General features: G+C 37.1%; 1 protein-coding gene across 1 annotated transcript in view; it reads left to right on the top strand.

The window, feature by feature from the left end:
* The first annotated feature begins 21,421 nt into the window (after positions 1-21,421).
* LOC137201242 (uncharacterized) overlaps positions 21,422-26,000 on the top strand; it is a 41,688-nt gene continuing 37,109 nt past the window's right edge. The window contains exon 1 of the mRNA XM_067616188.1: positions 21,422-21,553. Coding sequence (XP_067472289.1) covers positions 21,499-21,553 — 55 coding nt within the window. The 5' untranslated portion in view covers positions 21,422-21,498. The remainder of the gene's footprint in view (positions 21,554-26,000) is intronic.

The following is a 26,000-nucleotide window of genomic DNA, read 5'->3' as shown; positions in this document are numbered from 1 at the left end:
GTGATTGTATGTGTGTTTAATCTAATACACAGCCTACATTTATAACTGCGCACTTATAGGTTTGAATGTAGCAGCTAAATATAGGATGATTAATACATTTGTTCTTGAATTTTTACGTGTTTTGATCAAGACATGAATATTTATGTTTAACAATAAGACTAAGAGTTTATAGAGCCATGCTAGCGTCTAGAGGTGGACATGAATGTCTGTGCCAAAGTTCATGGTAATCCATCTTTTTTATTGTAGCGTACCACAAGATGTTTATTTCATTATGTAGTCTTTTTATTGTTGTCTACAATGGTTTAAAATTATTTTTTGGAATTGTCCACATGGTCCACATTAATAATAGTTTGCTTGTATAATCTTATGTAGCTCTGTGGAATATATGCATGTATTGACACATCAGAGTCCTGAGGTCCTACCATCACATTGCTCTAAACAGAGCAACATAGAGAAACAGAGTCCTTGAAGGACTTACACTTCAGAAGGAGGATCTCCACCAGACTACACGAGACAAGCAACAGCAAAGAAAGGAGAGACTCTCTACCAGTGGCACACTGGCTGCATGTGTTTTCTTTAAAGAGAGAGTTGAAGTTGAAGCAATCATGGAACAAAACTGGCAAACACCGAAGTAGGAAAGGGAACAACAGAAGGTCAAAAGTAAAAGTCTTTAAAAGAAAGTAAAAAGTTTCCCAAATGAGAAATACTCAACTAGCAGGACCTCAAAACTGTACTCATCTGATGATGTTGACACCATTAGACAAATGTAAAATTCTTTCAGCAGTTTGAGCTTCCAACCCACTATTTCGATCTGATCCAAAGTGATAGACCAACCGACACCAACACTGCTAGTGTAGCGAAAAGTAATGAAGGAGGATACCATCCGCTGGTAAAAACAAAAAAATTGTTTGTTTATCTTTTAACATAAAAGGTCAAAAGAAAAAACTCAGTTAAAAGACAAGTAGTCTGGTTTAAGGTGCTGACCATGAACTGCAACATCCACAGTTTGAGTCTGGCCAGAAACCTTTGTTGCATGTGGTTCCCCATCACCCTCCACCCTCTTCTGTCATCTCTCTCCTGTAAACTTATTATTGAGGCTTTCCAAAAGTCTAGTATCTGTTTATGTTCTAATAAGATGCAGCGTGCTCTGCTGTTGTCTGTCTGATCAAATTATTTCATTTTTGTTGTTCAGAATCTCATTTGTACCTCAGGTTATGAGGTACCCTTGCATTTTATTAAAATAATGCACCATTCACCCTGAACAGTGTTGAAATTAAAATATATTTTATTATGGTACCCTTTGGGAGTTGTAAGAAATAATTGATTTGTAGTGATACTTTAAGTAGACTATTGTGTTGTAAATAGTATCACAGGTGTTTTCAATCTTATAATCACTCATGCAGCTGGTTTAAAAGGAAAACATTACTCACTCTGCTGTTTTGTGCCACTGTGTGCATCACATTGAACATGGAAAACAGAAGGAAAACTAGAGAGTGGTCTGAAGACATTAGAAAATAGTCAAGCATGGTCAACATAACGGTTACAAGACCATCTCCAAAGAGCTTAATGTTCCCGTGACCACTATTTACAATATTATTAAGAAGTTTAAGGCCCAAGGAACTGTAGCCAACATCTTTGGACATGGTCGCAAGAGGAAAATTGGCCCGAGATTGAACAGAGGGATTGCTCAAATGGTTGAGAAAGAACCAAGGAAAACTTCAATACAGATCCAAGCTGATCTTCAAGTTCAAGGTACAGTAGTTTTAAAGCTGTATCTTAGTCACAGATCATGGGTCTTGCAGCAGGATAATGACCCCAAACATACATTGAAAAGCACTCAAGAGTTGATGAGAAGAAAATGTTGGACCGTTCTGAAATGGCCTGCTATGAGTCCTGAAATGAATCCCATTGAACATCACTAGAAAAAATGGAAACTTGCAGTTGGGAGACGGCACCCATCAAACCTGAGAGAACTGGAGCAGTTTCCTCAAGAAGAGTGGGCCGAACTACCAGTGGTGAACTGTAGAAACCTTATTCAGATTTACAGAAAGTGCTTGACTGCAGTTATTGCCTCCGAAGGCTGTGCTACAAAATATTAAGTTAAGGATACCAATATTTTTGGCCATTTTCATTTGTTTTACTGTACAAAATAATATGTTAAGTTGTAAATCAAAAGCAAAGTTTCAGTTTATTCAATGTGAAATAAAGAATGATGGATACCATATACTACTACTGTCAGTTTCAAATTAATACAGAGAAAATTTTAAAAAAGGTGGAAGGGTACCAATATTTTCAGCCATGTCTGTATGTTTAGGACTGCCACTAAAACCTGTAACTGGAAACCACTGGTTTCATCTTTAACAATGTCTTGTATTTTAAAAGCTTGTTATATTATCCATTGTGTAAATCTTCATCTGAAAAGTTACTAAAGCTGTCAAATAAATGTAGTGGAGTAGAAAGTACAATATTTCCCTCTGAAATGTAGTGGAGTGGAAGTATAAAGTAGCATCAAATGGAAATACTCAAATAAAGTACAAGTACCTCAAACTTGTACTTAAGTACAGTACTTGAGTAAAAGTACTTAGTTACTTTCCACCACTGCCTTTGGGGAGCATTTTGAGGAAATAACAACAATAAGTTTGACCTCCTCCTCCTTTGACTAACTGTTAAATATTATTAGTTACTTTCCACCACTGCGTAAAAGTAATTATTTCAATCTGTTACTTGTAGCGTTTAAGTCAAATTATGGCGATAAACTGAAGATAGTTCCAGTTTAGTTTAATGTAACAATTTTAGCACTTATATTATTTTAGCATTTCTAGCATCTTACTGGCCTGTGAGCTCCTGTAGTCTCATAAATGTTCCTTTTGTGACAAACACAGATGTTGTTACATTTGAGATGCAGCTAAAAACAAACTGGGATTAGCAATGGCAGCAGCTCTGTTGCCATGGAGGCAAAAGGGTCCCTAGATGGGTCAAAATAGATGCACGGCAGTGCAAACATGAAAATCAACATGCTGATGGGATGTTACTAAATGTGTTTGACAGAATAAACCAGTGCAGAAGACATACTCATATCTCTTACTTAAATAAAAGTAGCAATACTACAGTGAAAAAAAAGTAAATTACAAGTCCTGCATTCAAAATCCAGCCTTGAAGGACAGGTCCACTATTTTTTTCAGTGTGTCTTAAAACAACAATCAGATGCCCATATGAACAGTAACAGAGGTTTCTCTCACTGTAATTATTCCTCCTGTTCATACTGAATATTAATTAATATAAAAGATCCCCTTCAAATGTGCTTTCAATCATTTTGTGCAAAAATGCATTCCAAAGTTGATGTGAAGCTTATATGAGTGTAACTTTATTTTGTTACTATGTTTCGTTTCAATTTTCATTTTTTTCTGTTTACTGTATTGTACTGTGTTGTGTGACCATTGCAGGAAATTAAATGTGTTTTTCCTCACATTACACACATATCTAAGTGCTCTTTTGCTTTACAAAGTGGAATGTGAAACCTTGTACTCATGAAATCAGTGTCTGAAGAATATTCACTTTGATACACAGTAGCAGTCAGTTATCTTAAGGAAAATCTTCAGAAATCTGGTACAGTAGGCATTCATTGTGAGTGAAAACATGTAGGACAGGACTGTTTGGAAATTAGGAGATGAGAAGCACACTTCCAGAGTCTACTGTCATTCTGACAAAACATCTAAACATTTTGACCACCTTGATTGTATACAGTGTCAAAGGAGCGTGTCATTCTGGTGGCAATGAGTTATTCGATGACACAATGACTTAATTTTGAAACATGGATTTAAGGTTTTGGGTGAGTTGCAGCCTTTTGCAGGTTAACTATAGCGTTTTGCTGCATGTATGAGCTGTTTTGGGAAATTTCAGTGCTAAGAATTTTAAAAATGTTTCAAGAAATGTGCCAAAGCAATTGAAAAAATTGTAAGACATATAAAAAATACTCTGCATGTGTTTGATATGGTTTTTCCACAAAAAAAGTAGAATTACCACTTTAAAATCCCTAAAATGGTAATGCTGAATCTAAATTTGTTGGCAGAATTTCAAGTTTTACTTTAAATGCTGATCATTTATATTTCTAATGCCTAACAACCTGTAACTGTTACTTATGTCAAAGAATATAGGTTACTGTTTGTGGTGTATTATCTCATATTCATTCATATTCATAAACAAAAGACCAACACCTTCTCTGCATTAAACATTAGCATGAGCTTTTGTTGTTTTGTCATAACAGAGTGAGGAGTAATAAAAGATTCTTTTTTTTTTTTTTGGCCTTTATTGGACAGTGGGCAGTGAAGAGGCAGACAGGAAACAAGGGGAGAGAGAGATGGCTATGACATGTGACATTTGGCTACTGGGGTGCTCCAATCAATTGACTCTTTACAGTCTTCTGGAATAAAACTGATAATTACATCATTTCAAGTAGCAGCATTTCATCTGTGTCCCAAACCCAACTGAAAACAACACAAAAAGTACTGAAATTCATTCAATTTATTTGTAAGTCTGTCACAATGAAGTCATTGTAAATTTTTTTGAAAGCTGATAACTCTTCTTATTGGTTTGGTTCATTTCTTTATATGTCTACATTTAACTTTAAGCTTTATCTACTGTAAATACATAAATGAGATCAGATTTATGATGGAAATATGAAATTTCTGTTTGTTTCATGTATTCATTTGAGGAACGTTACAGTATCCTCATTCCTCCAGATCTGATGTTTTCAGCTCTTCAGTGACACTGAAGTCATATGATTCATGTACATCATCATTTATTCACCAAGTCTACATTTGATTTTTATATACACAACTACTTTTACACCTCAGGAACAGGGAAGCATAATAACAATACTAACAATAACAACAGTAATAATAATAGAGATGACTAGCAATAATAATAGCAATAATAGCTGGAGAAGGTGTAAAGGCTGGACCACACTTTCATCACTCAGGTTCTGGAACTTCCTGTGAGATGAGAAAGCAAAAAAACTCTGGGGAAGAAGTCAAGTTAGTTACACACATTAATGGTACATGAATGCATACAGATTGAGAGGAGGAAGAGGAGAGAGGAGCTCAATGCATCATGGGAAGTCCCCCAGCAGTCTTGGCCTATAACAGCATAACTGAGGGCTGATCCAAGGTGAGCTTTATCAAAAAGGAAAGTTTTAAGCTTACTCTTAAACGTAGAGAGGGTGTCTGGGTGACCGAATCTGGAAGATGGTTCCACAGGAGAGGAGCCTGATAGCTGAAGGCTCTGCCTACATTCTACTTTTGGAGACTCTAGGAACCACAAGTAAGCCTGCATTCTGGGAGCGCAGTGTATTAGTAGGGTAATAGGGTACAACGAGCTCTTTAAGATATGATGGTGCCTGACCACTAAGGGCTTTGCAGATGAGGAGAAGGATTTTTAATTCTGTTCTATATTTTACAGGAAGCCAATGCAACGAAGCTAAAATGGGAGAAATATGATCTCTTTTTGTAGTTTTTGTCAGTACACGTGCAGCTTCATTCGGGACCAGCTGGAGAGTTTTTAGAGACTGATAATACCTCATATTAAGGAATTGCAATAATCCAGCCTAAAAGTAACAAATGCATGGACTAGTTTTTCTGCATCTTTGTGAGAAAAGATGTGCCTGATTTTTGCAATATTATGTAAGTGACAAAAGGCAGTCCTTGAAATTTGTTTTGTGTGGGAGTTGAAGGACATATCCTGATCAAAGGTAACTCCCAGATTCCTTACGGTGGTGCTGGAGGCCAGGGTAATGCTATCCAGAGTAGCTATATCATTAGATAATGTATTTCTGAGGTATTTAGGGCCAAGCACAAAATTTCCTTTTTCTCTGAGTTTAGTAGCAGAAAATTGCAGGTCATCCAAGACTTTATGTCCTTAAGGCATGCTTGTAGTTGCTTTAGCTGATTGGTTTCATCTGGCTTCATTGATAAATATAATTGGGTATCATCTGCATAGCAATGAAAATTTATAGAGTGTTTCCAAACAATATTACCTAAAGGAAGCATACATAAAGAGAATAGTATTGGTCTAAGCACAGAACCTTGTGGAACTCTGTGACTAACTTTTGCGTGCTATGTAGAAAGTCACACAACTTACTCGTGACTGCTTTCTCAAGTATCTTAAAGAGAAATGGAAGACTAGGTATAGGTCTATAGTTGGCTGAGATGCGTGAATCAAAAATAGGCTTCTTAAGAAGAGGTTTAATTACAGCTACTCTGAAGGACTGTGATTCATAGCCTGTTAATAAATAGCAAATCAGCTGTTGGGCTCATATGTTTTAGTGACATTTTGTGAGTCACAATGTGATGTAATTGGAGTCTGATATCAATTAAGATATATTATTATTATTATTATTATTATTATTATTATTATTATCATCATCATCATCATCATTATCATCTCCACTGTCGTTATCCCACTGATATGTGTATCACTGGAGCATATTACTGCAAAACTTTCAAAACTGACAAACTGAATGAAGCATGAGTGATGTTTGAAGCTTTGTGACGTCATCAGTCACATGGTTTTCTTCATTTGACACAAACTCTGACACATACTGTACTGAAACTGTGCGCTTCCCATGACTGAAACAAGCCTCAGAGCTTCGCTGTCATCCACCCATCACTTGCAGAACATCAAGATAAGATGTAAACTGATTCTAACAAAAATCTGTGTCTTTAATGACCAAAATGTTTTCACAGGGTTGGTTTTGTCTGATAATAAGTCTGTAATATTTCTTTAATTCAGGCCTTTCTTCTTTTTTCTTCTTGTATTTAAGTATTTTTCCATTATGTAACATAATGTCGGCTCAATACGTCAGTAAATAATTTGTGTAAAACCCTTCCTGTACAAACACACACACCTGTTCATCTTATAGCTGTAGTTCATTGGTCGTTCATGAGGTAATCAGTGTATTGTTATTTCCAGGTGGTGACCGCAGACAGGAGCGGCGAGGTCGTCCCTACTAAACCACCTCCTCCCACCTCAGTGCAAAGAGCAGTATGTGTACTTCTGTCCACACTGGGCCCAGCCCCACCTTTCACCTTTTACATAACTCTGTTAGCTCTCACTTTGATCCTCTTCACTGTGTAGAAAAATGTGACTATCATTGTTCTTTATGTTTGCTCTTTTTAATGTGACTCACTTTATTAACATCTATAAACACTCTTTATTCTGCTCAGTGGGGCCTCATTTATAAAAACAGTCTCAGGACCAAATTCTAAGAAACTTTATGCCCAAAACCTTTCAAACAAGTCTAGTTTAACTTTATTATTGTCTATCTATCTGTCAATCTTACTATATTATTATATTATCTAACCACCAGATTTAAGTGAAATTTTATGGAAAGTTCAGGTCTTCATGTCGTTTTCTGTTTGGATTCAGTAACTTTTTAAAAGTATGAGATGGCTCAACATTCATTATTATCTCATGAATGTCTGTTGTATCCTGTAACTATCTTTGTGTTTTGCGTATTTTGTTGCAGACCATGTGTATTATTTAAATGAATGTGGAGTTTAATGTTGCTCTGGCAGAGGAATGAGCTGTCATTCTAGTTCAGAAGTGAAAGAAAAAGATTAAAATTTCCACCCAAGCTGTAAACGTCAGAGCTAATTCATGTTTCAACTCTGACCTGCTGTACTTAGTGTAGAGCAAACTGTTTTACAGTGCAACAGATGATTATGAGTGACAAGTGTTTTTATCTGGTTTTTGTCACTCTGAGGTTTACCAACCTGGAAATTCAAAAACCGGTCTGATTGTTTTCACTGTTAGACTTCTTTGTAAATGTGCAGCTACCAGTGAGGCCACATCCTCAGATATTAAGTTTCCTGTTACTAAGAATTTTCTCTGAGGTTCAATTCACAAGATGTCTCTGCTTATGCTTATACTAATGAGTCATGTACAAATAGTTTGCCTTCCTCCTCTACAGGAAAAAACACGTTTGTAATGTAAAATCAATATTCTGCTCATCATATTGTCATCATGGCATTGACTGATTTTATTGACATATTTTGGCAATATTATGTCAACTTGTACAGTTCAGTAGTTGCTACAGAAATTGTCTCACTCCGACAGCCTCAGAGTCTTCATGCAGGCTGCAACTAACGATTATTTTCATCATTGATTAATCTTAATATTATCCTCTAAATTATTCAATTGATAGCTTGGTCCATGAAACATCAGAAAACAGTGAGAAATGGCCCTTTGTTCAAAAAAATCAAAATTATTAATTTAAGACAAAGAAAAGCCATAAATTCTCATTTTGAGCTGGAACCCCCACATCTCTCAGCTCTCTAAGTCATGGACTGTTTTCAGCATCTAACTTTTCATGCCAGACTATTCTCTTTATTTCTGTTACAGTATGATGCTGCTGAATGTGTTATGTTTTTGTCTACTGATTTCTGACGTGTGAAATTCAACTTCTTACTCTTTGGGAAACTTGACCACAAACGGAACTGAATGGCTCGCCTCACAGTTCGGTCATCTTAGGTTTCCATTCAACAAATATTTCCAATTCACTTCTGTTGAAGCTTGACCAAAAGTTAATTGAGGCATGTGTTTCCTGGTTGGGTGTGATGTCAAGCCAGTTTTGCAGTTCAGAGTTCACTTTTGTTCAGCTCTGACTTGGTGGATGTACTTGTTGAAACATCATGTGACCGTACCTTTCTATGGAAATTTGAGGCATTGATTATTCTGAAGAAAAAGGGTGTGGTCACAAACTGATTGGCTAAGATGGGAATGAACCCAGCTGCCCTCAATTACTATTTGAGAGCTAGTCCCCAACAGGTGATCTAAATAACCCTCCAACCAACCCAGAGGGATTTCGTCATACAACTATATAAATTCGGAACAGGGAAATGACAAAGTCCCATGAATGGGGTGACTGCTACACAACAAAGGGTCAGTTGCACTCATACCTTGCAGACAAATGCCCCACAGGATGTCAAGTCTTGCCGACACAGATGATTTATTGTATCGCGAGTCCACCGTGAGATGTTGATATGTCTGTGTCTCATGAAGGCTCTGTAGGATAGCCAAATATTTTAGCCATTTGTAATCAAGAAACTTATGACATTACCACTGATGTATAACTTGCCTTGTCATATCCTTACATTTGCTTATGTGGTCAGGGGTTTCATCTAAGGGGTCAACGTAAAGCGCCCACTTCTCCTCTGGATAGATGACCTTCATAATACATATGAAGTCATGTAAAGGGGATGAATTATCAAATTAAAAATCATGCTAGAGTACCACACAAATGTCTGGACACTCCTACACATGGTTCAATCTGCTCTATGGTAGTGAATGTAAATTCTCACCACAAGTGTCCAGTGCCGTTTGTCACAGACTGGTCCTATGGGGACATCGTAAGATGAATGAATGAATACTTGTGTGTATTGCAATCATGTATGAACAGATTTTGATAACAGTCAGCTTGTTTAATCCCTTGAATGATCCTTGCCACATTGCAGTCATTTGAAAGGAGTCAATAAGATAAAACTCTGTTTCCTCTTGTAACTTCACGACAGCATGAATGAATGCATTCACACCGTAAGTGACAAATGTGGAGTTACATTTTTGCCAAAAAAAATATTTAAGCATGTAAATGAAAAGACTTTATGCATGCAGATACCTCACTCTCTATTTCCCTTCCGGGGGCCAGATTTTGCAGGTCTGTGGCAAATATCTTGTATGGTCTAACTTTGCGGACAAGGAGACTTGTGGACTCGGTGTGAAAGTGGGAGACCTAGGAAACCTCAAGGGGCTGGGCTGCAGTGCTGGAGAAGGAGTGGAAGTGGCAGTGGCAATCCATTTAGCAGGGCTTCGTGGCTGTGGTTCCACATATTTCTTGAGATGGTCAATGTTGGTTTTTTTTGTTTTTTTTCCCCCAATGGTGTTTCCTTTTGGTGTTGTTAGATCAGCACTTTTTCCCATCAATATTTGATATTGTGAATGGACCCAATAAATCAGCCTCTAATTTCCCTCCCTTTCTTTGTTCCTGACAAATATTTTTCCATAGCACTCAGTCCCTCACCACAAAGCAGTCATCCTCCCCCTTTGATAACTTCCTCTTCCGCACCCTTCCTTGTCCTTCTATAATATTGACCTCCACTTTAGCGTACACATCTTTGAGCTCTGTAGTTCGGGTGCATGGCTCCTCATTTTCAATCAGTGCATAAAGATCTGCAACACTAGTGTAGATAAATAAGCAAAAGACACACAGCAGAGAAATGCATATGTTACCAAAGCAGTTCCTATTGTAGGTAAATGCCATCATACCTGCCACTTGTCTGGAATTTCAGACAGGTAACAGGCCTCCCTTCCATACATGAGAAAATAAGGAGAATATTTAGTGGTTATTTGTTTTTTAGTGCATAGTCCAAAGACAGTTGGTTTGATATAACTGTCCAAGTCACTTGGGTGATCCTGCACCATCTTTTTCAAGGCCCTGAAATTGGACAAATATGGTCAGTCTCTAGAGAGACAGACACACAAAATATAGATACACAAAATGTAGGAAGTTGTATTTTCACCCTTGAATGGTGCCATTAAGCTTTTCCACCAAGCCATTTGTTTGCGGGTGGTATGGTGCACAGAGGCTTCTGTCAATGCCAAGCTTGGAACACAAATCCAGGTTGAGCTAGCACAAGCATTGAATATGAAAATGAAGAACATACATTTTTATGCAATACCATGCTGTTTTTCCCAGTGTTGCTGTGTACAAAAAAAGAGTAATATCACATCTCAGGATTCAACTTACTTTGTTGACAAATTCTTTTCCTCGGTCAGTCAGAATTCCTTTTGGTGCACCATACTAATAGAAAAAATCCAGAATGTAGTCTCACTTCCTTGGCCCTCTTATTTTTTAGTGGATAGACCTCTAGCCATTTAGTGATATAGTCCACCATGACACAAATGTATATGTGTCCATTGTTTGAGCACTTCAACTTGCCCACAAGGTCCATCCCCACAAGTTCAAAGGGCTCCGACACCTTAAATGCAAACAAAGCATACCATCAAGTAAAAGACTTCTATGTTAAACATGTTTTAATTTAATGAGATCATTCACCTCGATGGGTTTATACTGGATTTCATCCTTTATAGATGCCCTCTTTTTTTGACAGTCATCACATCGGGAATCTAATAAAGCAAAACAATTGAGACACTCGGATATGAAATGTGTAAATATTTCCATAAGATCCATAGAAATATGGAGAAATAATGTACTCACCCATTTTGTGATGTCTGCTTTCATAACAGACCAGTCATACCGTTGAAGGATTGCATGCATGGTCTTGTCCACTCCACAGTGGGCCCCGATAGCACTGGCATGAAAGATGTTGTTTGCTTCATGTGGAGTACAGACTACCTTAGCAAGATGATGCTGCTGCTCATCACGCTTTCTGTGGCACTGGTAATACAGTTCCCCATCTAGGGATTTTATTGCCATAAACATTTGAAATGACATTTAAAATTCAATAACGCAATATATACAGTGCTGTTGTGTGGTTTGCCTTACTTATTATTTGCTAACTCTCTGCCCTTCATTTAAGAATGTAACGCTGATTCTTGGTGAAGTTAGGAGGGTAGATGTTTTCCAGTTTAAAGTCAAGGATTTCCTTCACTTTCTGAGGGTCCATTGCTGGTTTCTTTACTAATCCGCTATTCAGTTGCCTACTCGATTGTTTCAAGCCACTATATTGCTACTGAGCAAAATTCCTGTGGAGAGGATGGAATGGCCTGCCAGCAGTCCTGACCTCAACCCCACTGAACACTTGTGGGATCAGCTTGGGCATGCTGTTCATGCCAGAGTGACCAACACAACCACGTTGGCTGACTTGTGACAAATGCTGGTTGAAAAATGGGACGCCATCCCACAACAGTATGTGACAAGGCTGGTGACCAGCATGAGGAGGAGGTGCCAGGCTGTTGTGGCTGTGTATGGTTCTTCCACATGGTACTGAGGCAGGTTTGTTAAATGAATAAATTGTTAAATTGCCAATATGTCTTGTTTCTTCAAACTTCAATCATCGAATCCACCAAACAAGAGTCAATGTTAGAATAAGCTGTTTGGCATTGGCACAGAAGATTTGGCATATTTTTCATGGGTGCAAGCCACATACTCAGCTCTGCTGCTCATCCCACAAATGCATGTTCCTTACAAATGTGGCACCATTTAAAAGGGAAATAAACAGGCTTTCCAACGGTATAAGATTTATTGCCAAGAAGCATTGTTACAGCAAAGAAATAATCTACCAAACACAAATTTCCTTACTTTTGTGCTATGTTTATATCAGTGAAGCTTGGCACACAACTTCATGGCTTGATCACTGCATATGCACAGCTGATGCACATGACACTTTAGATGCCATGTAGATTGATTATGATCTGGCCACTACTGACCATATACCCTTTTCTATGTTAAAGTTTGGCAATATACCTAGTCTATCATCTATTGATAGCAACATAAGTGCGGGGAAATTAGACTGGTCTAATTTAACACATTTCTCAGACCGACACCCTGTTGGATGTATTGAACTACCAAAAGTTGCTACTGTTTGTTGTGATATGAACTGCAAGAACCTGCAACATAGTAATGAGTTAAGTTTTATGTATGATTCCATTGTGGAGTCCCTCCTTATCTCCAGCAGGCCTTTTTATAAACATAAGTCTAATGTGTACCATGCTAAACTGGGTTGGAATGACAAGGGCTTCATGCTGAGGCTTGAAGGGCTTTTAAAGCATGGGTAGAATCGGGTAGATATAAACACGGTCCCTTATTTGAACATAAGAAACATGCAAATGCAAATTTTAAATATGCCCTTCGATTTATTAAAAGGAACGAGAATACAATGAGATCTGACTCACTTGCGAGGAAGTTGCAAAATAATAGTTGTAATGATTTCTGGAAAGAAGTCAGAATAATAATTGTAAAACATCATTACCATCAAATATTGATTCGAGTAATTGATATTGAGTAAGTGGCTCAGAAAAAAATTCTCAGTTGTGGCAGAAACATTACTATGATCTGTTCAACTGTGTTAAAAGCAAATCATTTAATGTGGGCAACACAGACAATAATGAAGATGTGATTGTCACCCCACAAGAAGTCCAAGATGCTGTCATGAAGCTAGGAGATAATAAGGCATCTGGTATGGATAATAGAACTGCTGAACATTTAAACCTTGCTAGTAAAGAAACTCTACCCTTTTGTTTGCTATTTGTTTTATTGGGCTATTAGTCCATGGTATTCTACCTGACTCTATTTTTTCTGTTTATACTAGTGCCTGTCATTAAAGATAAAGCCGGTAAACTAAACAGCTCAGAGAATTACAGGCCTATAGCCTTAGCCAGCATTCTGTCCAAAGTGCTGGAGAGAACCCTACTAAATAGGCTGGAACAGTACATCCTGACTTCTGACAACCAGTTTGGCTTTAAACGTAAACATGGCACTAATTATGTGCATTTGCCAAAGCCTTTGACCGTATAAATCATGAAAAACTATGCAAATTAAATGGGGAAATTCTGTATCTGCTCCATTCCATGTGAGTAATGCAGTTCGAAAAGGCAGCATTTTGTCTCCTTTTCTTTTTAATATCTATATGGATGATCTGTCACTGCAGTTGAAAAGATGTGGAACAGGGTGTATAGTTGGCAATTCTATCATTAACCACCTTATGTACACAGATGATTTGGTGATTTTCTGTCCATGTAGTGCTGGTCTTCAACAGTTGTTGAGGGTATGTTCACAATATGGTATAGATTTTGACATCAAATATAATGCAACTAAGAGTAATATTATGATATAGAAGTAGAGAGGACAGAAAATTAGTATTTCCTGATTTCTTCCTGTATGGCATTGCCCTTAATTAGTGTAATGAGGCTAAATATTTGGGCCATTATATAACCAATGATTTATCAGATGATAGGGACATTTACAGACAGTGTTGAAAGTTGTACGCACAAGCAAACATGTTGGCTCACAAATTTAGTATGTGTTCAGTAACTGTGAAAATCTCTTTTTAAAGCTTATTATTATATTGTAATTTAGGCTCTGCAGAAATATTTAAAAAGAGAGAAACACGACAGCTAAGACTAGTTATTAAGGTTCCTCATTGTTTCGGCGTCTGTCCAATTGAGCTCAAGAGTTTAAATCCACTTATAAAACGGGTAGTTAAAATCTCACAATCTGATTGGTTCATAGCCATGATATAATGAGTGTATACTACAGCTATGACATTTAACAGACCTTTTACAGTTCTGTTTTTAATTATCACTCTGTGGCCACTGTCAAAATGTTACTTGCAACCTGTAAGCAAGCAGGGATGACGCTGAACTAAACCAACCACTGTCTCTGCAGCACCATGGTGCAAAAGCTTTCAGATGCCTTGAAGCAAGAAAAATAGTGGTATATTGTGATTACATCACAGAGAAGGGGGTTGTCGGGCCTCTGCTGCACTGGCTGAACAATGCCTCTATATATTGCTTAAATGTCTCATGAGGTCAGGGTCATTTTGAAAAGTTGTCTGCTCTCAGAACTCTTGACACTTAAGAGCACAAACATTTTTTATCACATACTGTATCAGTGTTATTTGACACTGCACACTTACACGACTGTTGATTTTGGCTGTACGACAAAAAACATCCCTGCCAGAGTTGAAACCAGACCTCTGGTTGACAAGATGTTTTCAACTGACGCTGCCAAACTGTTATCTGTTGTACAGGTGATGTCAAAGACACAAACACTCATATTATTAACCCTAATATTTAAGGAAATGATTAAGGAAAATGTTTATTGATAAGGCTGATTGGGTGGATTCCTTGAATGTAAATCACTTCAGATTGTTTCTCAAACGTTACTTTGTTACTAAAAAGCATCTTGAAAGATCACAGACTTCATTATTAATACATTTGCTTCACATTATAAAACCATTACTTTGCATATGAGAATTAGAATTTAGGTTTATTTCTAAATATGTTGTTGCCTGCTGACAAATGAGATGTGTTTGTTGATTTTTGTCTTTAAAGGTTTGATTTTTTTTTTTTCAGTGTTTGTTTCCTGAATTTGTTTGTTTTTTTTTTTTTTTTTTAATATTTGTCAATTTCTGTGGTTGTTACAGGATGTTTATTGTGGATCAAACTTTACACATTTTGGGCCTTTAATAACCTGTGAGGTGCAGCTCTTCTGAGGTAAATATACAACTTGTTGTTCTGTTGGAGCATGAACTGACTCCTTCACTTTTGACATCATTCATCATTAATCTTCTTACTGGTTTATCCGGCTCGATGTTTTTTTTTTTTTTTTTTTCTTGTTTTCTGGAGGCCATTTTCCGGTGCTGTGATAAGTTTCCCAAAATGACTCTGCACTTCTACATACCTGCACATGTAACTGCACTTTAATCTCAGCGACACAGACTTCCTTGTTGAGTTCAACACCTCTGAATGTTTGTGGCCTGTAACTGGCAGATCCGGTTTGTCCTCACAAAAGAAAACGTCATGAGTGTTTCTAGACAAAACACAACCTTTTGACAGATAACAATCCCCTCTCAAAAACCCTATTATGGATGGTCAACCATTATGTTAGCGTGTACAGAACAGTATGTTTCGCAGCTGTACAGAATATACCTAAGATGCCTTTTTAATGGATGCACTATTAAATCAAATAAATAAAAGAATTAAAGATTTCTTGGAAGTTTTCATGTTTTATTGTTTTACAAAATTGAATCAAAGTAGATTTAATATGGCCTTTTTTCAGTGATGGAAAGTAACTAAATACACCTTTGTGTCATGATTCTGTGTCTCCATGACCTGCTGCCACTCTCTCTCCCTGTGTGTGAGTGGAGAAAGGTGTGCTGGAATCAGAGCAGAGCCAAACCAGCTGCACGTCATCTCAATAATCAAATACTCAGCCCTACCACTTCAGCCCTGCCAGATCGTAGCTTCTGTGCCAGTCAGTCTACATCTCGAGCCAATTTTATGCCATCACCAGTTTTCTTGTCAATGCCTGTTTTGCCCTTGCCTGACCCTGACTCCCGTTTCCCGGCAATCTAATCTGCTCTTTCTCAATCCCCTCAGCTTGTCTCGTCAGTCCTGTTTCTTTGCCCTGGACCCTCACTCTTCCCAGTTTCCAGCCTAAGCCCCAGCCCCAGTTTCCCAGTTTCCAGCCCAAACTTCTCCAGGCCTGGATTCCCTTTCCCTAGCCTTCAAAATGAATACTTTATTCTTGTCATATCCCTGTCTCCTCGCTGTTGAGTGCCTACACTTGGGTTCACCTGCTTTGGCCCACACAACACTTTGAGGCATTTGTACTTTACTTGAGTATTTCCATGTGATGCTACTTTATACTTCCACTCCACCACGTTTCAGAGGGAAATATTGTACTTTTTACTCCACTACATTTATTTGACAGCTTTAGTTACTTTTCAGATGAAGATATGACACAATGGATAATATAACAAGCTTTTAAAATACAACACATTGTTAAAGATGAAACCAGTGGTTTCCAACCTTTTGACGTCTTACAAAAAGCAGTGTGTAGTCGGGGTCACATTTCACATGTCTATGAGTTGTTAACAGCTCCACCAAATAGTGATTTTTCCCTCTAAACTTCTCACATGCTTTCATTTCAATGAATGTTCAAATCCAATATTTCAGCAAAAATCAAAGATTAGAGAAAAAGTCCAAAAACTGAAAACAGATTTGTGTATCAGAACTTTGTTTTTTCTTCTTTCCTCTCCCATTAATCATCTCACGACCCCTCAGATTTATCTGCTGACCCTTTGGAGGGGCCCAACCCCTAGGTTGGGAACCACTGGACTAAACTAGCTAAGTGTGTATAAAGTAGTTGAAACTAGCTCCACCTCCAGCAGCTACAACAGTAACATGCTGCTCTAACACTGATGCTTCACTATTAATAATCTAATGATGTCATATATAATAATATATCAGTCAGAGGGACCAAACCACTACTTTTACTACAATACTTTAACTACATCAAGCTCATAATACTTATGTACTTTTACTGCAATACTTCAACTACATCAGGCTCATATACTACTTATGTACTTTTACTGCAATACTTCAACTACATCAAGCTCATAATACTTATGTACTTTTACTGCAATACTTCAACTACATCAGGCTCATATACTACTTATGTACTTTTACTGCAATACTTCAACTACATCAAGCTCATAATACTTATGTACTTTAACTGTAGTAGGATTTTTCATGCAGGACTTTTTATTTGTAATGGAGTATTTTTACATTGCTGTATTTGTTCTTTTACTTAAGTAAAATATCTGAGTACCTCTTCCACTTCTGTTTTTTTGACACTGTTCGACAAAATTGTGAAAATAGATCTCTATAATAATTAATTACAAATACAAAATACATGTTGACATATGTATTCAGCCCCTTTAACCCTAAACTATCACTGATGCAGCCAAATTTGTTTAAGATGACTCATAACTAGTTAGAGATCACCTGTGTGTAAATTGTTCTATAAATACTCATGTCAGTATCATGGAAAAACCATCACGATTGTAGACAAAGAAATACTGAAAAGGTGGTTGTGTAAGAGGGAGTGATGGACCCAAGTTTGGCAGGTTACAATGTGTGAACTGTGACGTTAGTCCCATGTTGTTGACAGTTCTTCTTGGTTTTACTGTTCCAAAGTATTCAGAATCTGATTAACCTGACAACGGCTAGAGTCCATTTGTTCATGGGAAGCCAGATGCAGTTTGACCAGTTCATTCCTGAGGAGACAGCAGGTCTGTCAGACACTACTCAGTGGAGATGGATGGAGTCCGAAGGTGAATTTTTTTGTTGAACACTGAGCGGCTCTGCAATACCGTCATAGACTGTAAAAAATAATGGTCATAACCACTGTGATGTCAGGGTAAATGCTAGATTGGACTGGCCAGAGGGACGAACTCTTGTGAGTGCAGTTAGGCTTAGGCTTAGGGTTAGGGTTAGGGTTAGGGTTAGGGTTAGGGTTAGGGTTAGGTCAAGGTAAAGGCTAGGGTTTGCATTTTGACCATTGCCATCTTAGATTTTTGGAGCAAGAAGTGACAACAGCTGTGTCTCAATTCAGGGGCTGCATCCTTCGAAGGCTGCATTTGTAGACCGAATGCGTCACAGCGGCGTGACTCATTTCAAAGGCCCCCCCAAATGCAGCTAAGAAATGTGGCCTTTTCTTGAACTTGGAGGATCCAATGGATGGATCCTTCACTGTCCAACCTATCCCAGAACGCATTTTGCACTGACTGGCAGCAGTGATGGTGGAGATTTTGAGCCAGGCGAAGCTGTAATTTTTCGCTGTAGTACTAATATGTTAATATGTCACTTCATTAAGTTTTAAGATTTTTTTCAGGTGAGAAAATAACAATTTAGATTCTCACTATGTGGCCAGTTTATCCAAATATCACCTATTTGTAAATCTTCTCGAACGTTTTTGGACATTTGAGGAGCCGCTGGCAGGGTGAGACCAGCCAGTCATCTCAGCTGTTAACAGTCCGACTCCGGAGATGATCAACCAGTCGACATCCGTCATCCCGAACTGATCTGTGCAGCTCTTTGATTATTTACCGCTGACTCAAATGTCTCCACAGCATTTTGATTGATATAATTCCTTTTGGAGGATAAATGTTGGTCTCACAGATGAAATCTAACAATGTCTGAATGTAAAATGAATTTGCATATTTTACTAGACAGAACAACAGTGCTGCCTCTGGGGCTCTATATATACAGATATCACCACATTTACTTAAATATAAATGTATTAAAATGAACAGATCATTCTATATTAAATCTTGTTTTATTTTATAAAGCCACATAACAGTTTGGATTTTTATTATAGATACATTACAGACTGAATAAAAATGCAATGCATCTCTCTGTCAGTGAGGTTATTATTTTGTGTGAGGGAAAAGTGTTGGTGGAGCTGCGAGCTTTGATTATTTTGTCACAGTACAGTCAGGTAGGTGTGTTGAAGCTGAGCTGCAGCTGTCAGCAGGTACACTGCTGCAGAGAGGCAGAGGTGAAGACAGCAGAGAATGGACAGGCTTTTCTCTCTATTCCAGAGATTGGTTGAAAAATAAAAATATTGAATGAATTAAAATAAAGTAATTATTTCTATACATTGATTATTTCATTTAGCCTACAGCAGTCTTTACAACTATTTACAACATAAATTAAAAGTACATAAGAAGTAGAATAACAGGCTGTCTGCAGGTCCTTAAATTCAATTTCATAAATATGAGGCCTTAGAAAATAACATTAAAAACATTAAACATTCTGGCTCCATTTCTACTGGCTGTTTCCCGATTGTCAGCTTTGGGTATTGGCGGGAACAGCTAATGACGCAGCTGGAAATCCTCTGTAGACCAGACTGGTTCTGGCCTTCGTGGTCTACCAAAGCTTTGTCCTTCATAGACCGCGTAGACCACGTCCTTTGAGGGATGCAGCCCCTGAATTGAGACACAGCTCATATTTGGACGAGCGAGTGAAGCTGACCCTAACGCTAGCTGCTAGCTTGGTTAGCATGGTGCATTTACAGTCCATGGTTAACTGTGATAATGCTAATGGTGATTTTCTCTCACGAAAAACAGACTTAAAACCATTAGAACAAAATGTACTGAGGCTGCCAGAAAAAAACTGAACATCTGACTCCTCAGAGGGTCTTTTATTACAACCAAACACTCACACTCACACACAAGACTTTTTTAGGCAACCAAAGTGTCACACACTGAGATAGCGATGCTACTGCTACATCTATACTCTGTGAATCTGGGGTTACGCCATGGTTATGTAACCTAACCAACATTGCTGCTGTGGTAGTAACTTGCCTGTGATGGCACCCACCTGTCACTCAAAGTGGCCACGCCCTTAATTACACATAACTTTAAGCCTTAATAAAATTTAAATGGGTGAGTTATATAAAAATTCGCCCCCCATACAGTTGTCATGAACAGGAAAATTGGCTATAGAGGCCAAGAGAAAAACAGTGTGGTTCCGCATGTGAAACTTTCATGTGCAGGGTTGAAAGTCTTGGCCTGTCAGGGATTTTTGAAATCTTTACTTCCTGCTGTGTTCAAAATTACAGGATAGGTTCACATTTGAACCTTTTAATATAATACTCACACACCCATAAATACACTGAAAGACTTTTGTGTTTCCCTGCTGAACAGCAGTGCAGGGATAGTAAAACAAATCTAGTATGAAATTTCATACTAAAAATACTACAGATTACATGTATACAGCGTCTGTAATTCCCCAAAACAAAGTCTGGAAAATAATAATACAATAATATAACATTGCAACAAGACAATTCAGTCACACTCAGCAGTCATCACACACACATTAATTTAAACTGTCAAATATTATTAAATCTATCAGTTAGTAGAACTTTAAAAAAGTATGACCAGGTGCAACATCAAAATACTGTATACTCCTTAATTCATCAATAATAGTAACATTATAATAATAATATGGATGGAAATCTGTTTAAAAATTAGTAAAATAGTACATGTGTTCTGTAGTAAACTCGTAAAACTATGTGAGAACACCTGCAAGGTGTATGAACATGTTAAAGACGTCTGACAAAGAAGTCTGACAACAGTCTGAGTGTCAAATTCAACCAGATTCCTGCAGAGATTCATGAATGCTGCCAAGTGAGATGTACGGTCAGGCATGTCAGTGTTGTTCCTGTCTGTGGGGGCACCTGAGTGTTTGATGTAATATTACGCAACCAGTCGCTCCTTCCGTCCCTCGCTGTTTATTTTGACAAACATGTCGAGATTAACTGATACTTAGATAAATAAACAAAAGCACTAATTAGCACTGATTTAACAGTTTGAACCCCTAAAGTGGTTTTGGCAGTGGTTGAAGAAGTATGTAGATCCTTTGTATTTGTAAAAATATCAATACATAATGTAAAAATATGTCCAGAAGTATCATCAGTGAAATAAACTTAAAATAAAAGTAAAAGTAGTTTGGTGAAATATTGGATCACTCGAAGACGAGACGCAACTACACACCGTGTCATCCTTTTTAAGCTTGTGGGTTTTTATGCAAAATCTTAATCTACAAAGTAACTAAAACTGTCAAATAAATGTAGTTGAGTAAAAAAAAAAGTACAATGTTTCTCTCTGAAATGAAGTGGAGTCAAAGTATAAAGTAGCATCACATGGAAATACTCAAAGTAAAGTACAAGTACATCATAATTGTATTTTAGAACTTGAGTAAATGTAATAGTTGGATTTGTTTCTTTGCACTGCAGGGTTGAGTGACGCTGTTTGACATGTTGGCTGTGAGGGAGGTGGAGCAGGTGATTTGTGGTAAGGTGTTGGGTGTGTTGTCAGGCAGGTAGAGAGAGGTGGGTGTTTGTGTTTGAGGGAGGGAAGGTAAAGGAAGCTTATTTATGCCGGAGCAGATCTGATATGAACTTACTGTACAGTGATGGCTCTCTACAAAGTGATCTGTGTGGCAACTCTGCTGACTCTACTGATACAAGGTAAGCTTCCTCTTCACCTGCACACACCTGAACTAATGACATTTATACTGAACACTGGGAAGGAAATAAAATTTTCTAATTAAGTAAATATAGCGGTAACACAACAGGAGTGCAAATCCTTTAAAATGTTCTCAAGAAAAGTAAAAGTACACAGCAGACCCTGTCAGTGTTAAAATATTGATGCATTAACATGAGTACAAGTTAACATGTTAAGTGGAAGAATTACTGAGATCTCTTACCTAAGTAAAACTAGAAATACCACAATAAAATCTCACTGAAGTAAAAGTATTGGCAGCAAAACGTATTTAAAGTATAAAATGTAAGAGTACTCATTACACAAAAAGTGTATACATATATATATATATATATTAAAATATTAATACTGATTCATTGATATGCACATTTTAAGCAGCATTTCAATGTCAAGTTAGAGCAAGTTTTAACAACTTTACAGTTAAAATTGTAATGATATGTTTTATGTGTAAAATACTGACTTGAAACGTGTAACTATAACTGTGAATTGAATGTAGTGCAGTGGAGAGGAAGTACAAAGTAGCGTAAAATAACAAGTACAAGTACCACAAAATTGTACTTAAGTACAGTAATTGAGTAAATGTACTAAATTCCTTTCCACGACTGGATGTAATAATAAAATAAAAAATAAAATTGATCAAATCAGGGCAGAACGAAAGAAAGAAAAGTCTTGTCCAAGTTGAGTAAAATCTCAAAGTCCAAACATTTTGAAGATTAAACATTGCTAAAGGGTTAAAATCAACAAACTAGTTTAACTAATTTTAAGGAAGTTTGGCAGTAGTTAAGGAGAAATTAATGTAAATGTGAAATCTGAACTACAGGCGTCAGATAAATGTAGTGGAATAAAAAGTACAATATATCTGCCTGAAAAGTTTCCTAAAATAGAAAACTGTGTAATAAATATACTCAGTAACTCCTCACCTCTGATTTTGTTGCTCCAAGAATCCAAAAATGGAAATTATTTTGTACAGGACTCTGTTCTGAGGGCTAAAAAATGAAATGATAACATACTATTTATAGCAGATAATCATGTGAGGGAAGCAGCAGCTCGTGCCTCAGCTTAGCTTATTTGGTTAGCAAATAGCTGTCATTCATCCTGTCACTGACTGTAAAGAGTCACTATAAATCACAGGATCTGATACTGTATTCATGTCCTAAGGTTCTGGAGAATCTAGGAATTGGGGGATTTTTTTTGACGTGATGACAGTTTACTTTTTACTTTATCCAATTTAAATTTCTTTGATGAACACTCTGGGTTACATGTTTTATGGATGGACACTGGCAGGCAGCACTTGGTTAAGGTCAGAGAAAGATCATGGTCTTTGTTTAAAACAGAAAAATTCTGCAGTGACATGAAGCAGGAGACACAACATGTTCATTAACATTTAACCAAACATCACCATTTTTCACTAACATTTGCTTTTGTTGTCTAAATTAAAACACACACAGGACTCAGGACACAGACCCTGGTCTCCAGTGCAGGGCTACAAATAACGATTATTTTCATTATCGATTAATCTACCGATTCATTGATTAGTTGTTTTGTCTACATGATGTCAGAAAAGAGTGAAAAATGCCTGCTATAATTTCCCACAGTCAGAAGTGAAGTTTTTAAACGTCTTCTTCTGTCTGACCAGCTGTCCAAAATCCAAAGATAAACAATTTATTATAATGAATGAGATTATTCAATCGTCAAAATAGTTTCAGATTATTTGGTTTGTCAATTAATTGATCAATTAATTGTTGCAGCTCTAGTCCGGCATCAACATCCAACTCTTAGATACTGTAAATGTTCCTAAACTAAAGAAAATAAAGTAAAATAAAACCACGTGAGAAGTTTAGAGGGAAAAATCACTATTTGGTGGAGCTGTTAACAACTCATAGACATGTGAAATGTGACCCCCACTACACACTGCTTTTTGTAAGACGTCAGAGGCCAAAAAGTTTGGAAACCACTGGTTTCATCAGTCATCAGTAGATTTTTCTGTCAGCAAACATCCATTCAGAGGAGCCCTCTCTCCTTTGTGTATTTCATGACATATGATGGTGGTAAAAACTAAAAAAAGTACACACCTTAACAGAAATATGTTCCGTATTTGGTTGGTTTAATGATACACGTCAGGGTCCCTTAAAATAACATGACAGGTGAGAGATATGTGAAGTATGTCAACATCCAATCATTGCACTGATAAATAACACAATACCTATTGTTTGTTAAGGCTGTGTGTGCTGTTGTTAGATTGTACATGTAGGTGTTATTTCCTGCTACACATTTCTTCCTGTCATGTCTCACATGGTGCCATGAGGTCAGTAATTACACTGTAGGATTTCTTTTTTTTAAGTCAGTAATTACACTTTTTGTGCATTTTTTTTTTGCCGTCAAAAATGTGCTGACTCTGCAGGTTTTGTGACTCTGTTCTGAATTTTGGCCTAAACCATTTTTGTTTGATTGTTTAGCTGCATATTTACTTTAATGAAACATGTTTTCAATTCCAGTTTTAATCCCCAAAACCCCCTGTAGCCTATATGTTCATTAATAATCCTCATATGTACTGTAAGTCTAACAACTGAACCTTGGACGTGGCTCCACTGGCACTTTTCTCCCTCTGATTATTTTTCTTTTGCCCAATGAACTTTAATTATAATTTTTATAATGTAACAACAGTAGAACATAATGTCAAGGAGGAAGATAGACAACTACACATACAGGTAATTAAAGATATGAAAAAAAACAAATAAATATTCAAATGAAGAAAGATAAATAGTGCCAGAGCAAAAATAAACAAAGAAATTTAAGAAAAGAGAAGAAATACAATTATACAACCATCAGTAAAGTAGTCCAATAGTTTTAAAAGCTTGTTTGTTCTAAGACTTTTCTTTATTTTTTAGTTAATTTCCTCCCTCAAACTAAAAAACTGTGTCCATTAATGACTAAATTATGCCAATACTGCCCTCATATTAATAGCTTTATCACCTTTATTATATTTTTATCAGTTTAATACAGTTTGCAATGTTCAGTACGATCTTGGACTGCGATGCAGTGATACATCCTGTTTTCACATCATTTATAAAAACAGAAATGTTATGGTTGTAGTATTTAGCTGGAAACAAAAATGACAATCACAAAAAAGTGTCCTCCCTCTTCTAGTATGACCTCATTTATTTTGGATCTTGGTATAATCACAGCTGAAAACCCCCAAAATGAATAAAAAACATCATAAGTATGAAGGTCTTAAATGTCCTGCTTGAATCCTTTTAAATAATATTTGGAAAGATGTACAACTTTTATTTAATTTAATTACTGACCAAACTTTATTCCAGATGTTTTTCCAACAACAAATAGCTCTGGTAAATGGTATAAAAGTTTATAAACAGGGGAGAAAAATATAAAGGACACCTGATACATTCAGTGGGTCCCATCAGCAGAGAACAATGATCCATGTTTAGTAAAACATCTCCAGTTAAGATGAACATTTTACACAGTGGCTCAGAATATACAGTAAGGAAAACAACACCTCTGTAATTAAAAAGTATTCATTTTTTAAACATCTATTTAGCATACATCTCTGAAATATAACACAGGGAACGTTTTAAATGTTTCTTTCTCAAACACATCTGTAGTAAAAACAAGGAACTATTAACATTTTGAGAATTAGCTGTTTTGAGCCGTCTTGTCAGGGAAACGAGAAGCAAAATTGGTGAAATAAAAGGAGAATTCTTTTGGCCATGAGTTTGTAAATGTTAATAGCCTCCCTTCCTTCCCTCTCAATGGACGTCAGCAGAGGTTCTGAGAGCCTTCCTTCTCCACATCTGTTTGTAAACTGGGTCTTGATCAGCTTCAGTTTGGAGAATGATCGCTCAACTGATGCAGTCATCACTAGCAGCTCAGACTGCACTGACCCAAAGACAACAGAACCATGTAAACTAGTGAGTAGAACTGTACCAGAACCAACTGAATGGAACAATGTTACAGCTACAACAACTACAACATGTTTTTAAGGGTTCTTTATTTTCATGATGGTCAGCATACACTCATTCCTACCATAATTGTAGAGGAGTTCTCCTTCTTTAGGCTCAAAGGTAAGTATGACAGTGTTATTTAGACGAGTGGTCATTTTTGGGTCATCTGCAAACCTTGGAGGAGTAGGTCATGACCTCTCTCTTTCAGAGCAGTTCATCTCTCTGTCTGCTAAGGATGACTGAGCAACGCAGCTGTCCTGATGAGGCTGGCTGTCTCCTTGGGAAACTAAGGTTGTAGAAGAAATGGCTGTGCTCTGTTTCAGATGGCCAGACTGTCTCTTCTAAGAATATATTGCATGTTACCTGAATGTGTGAACAATGGTTCACTTAAGTCGGTGTAGTTTCTTGTTCAGGATCTAGTACCCAATAGAATCCTCACACCTGTATGGATGAG

Source organism: Thunnus thynnus, chromosome 17 (assembly GCF_963924715.1).
Source record: "Thunnus thynnus chromosome 17, fThuThy2.1, whole genome shotgun sequence".
In the NCBI taxonomy this organism is placed as follows: domain Eukaryota; kingdom Metazoa; phylum Chordata; class Actinopteri; order Scombriformes; family Scombridae; genus Thunnus; species Thunnus thynnus.
The sequence above is the reverse complement of the archived record's forward strand: the minus strand, read 5'-3'. Positions and strand labels throughout refer to the sequence as shown.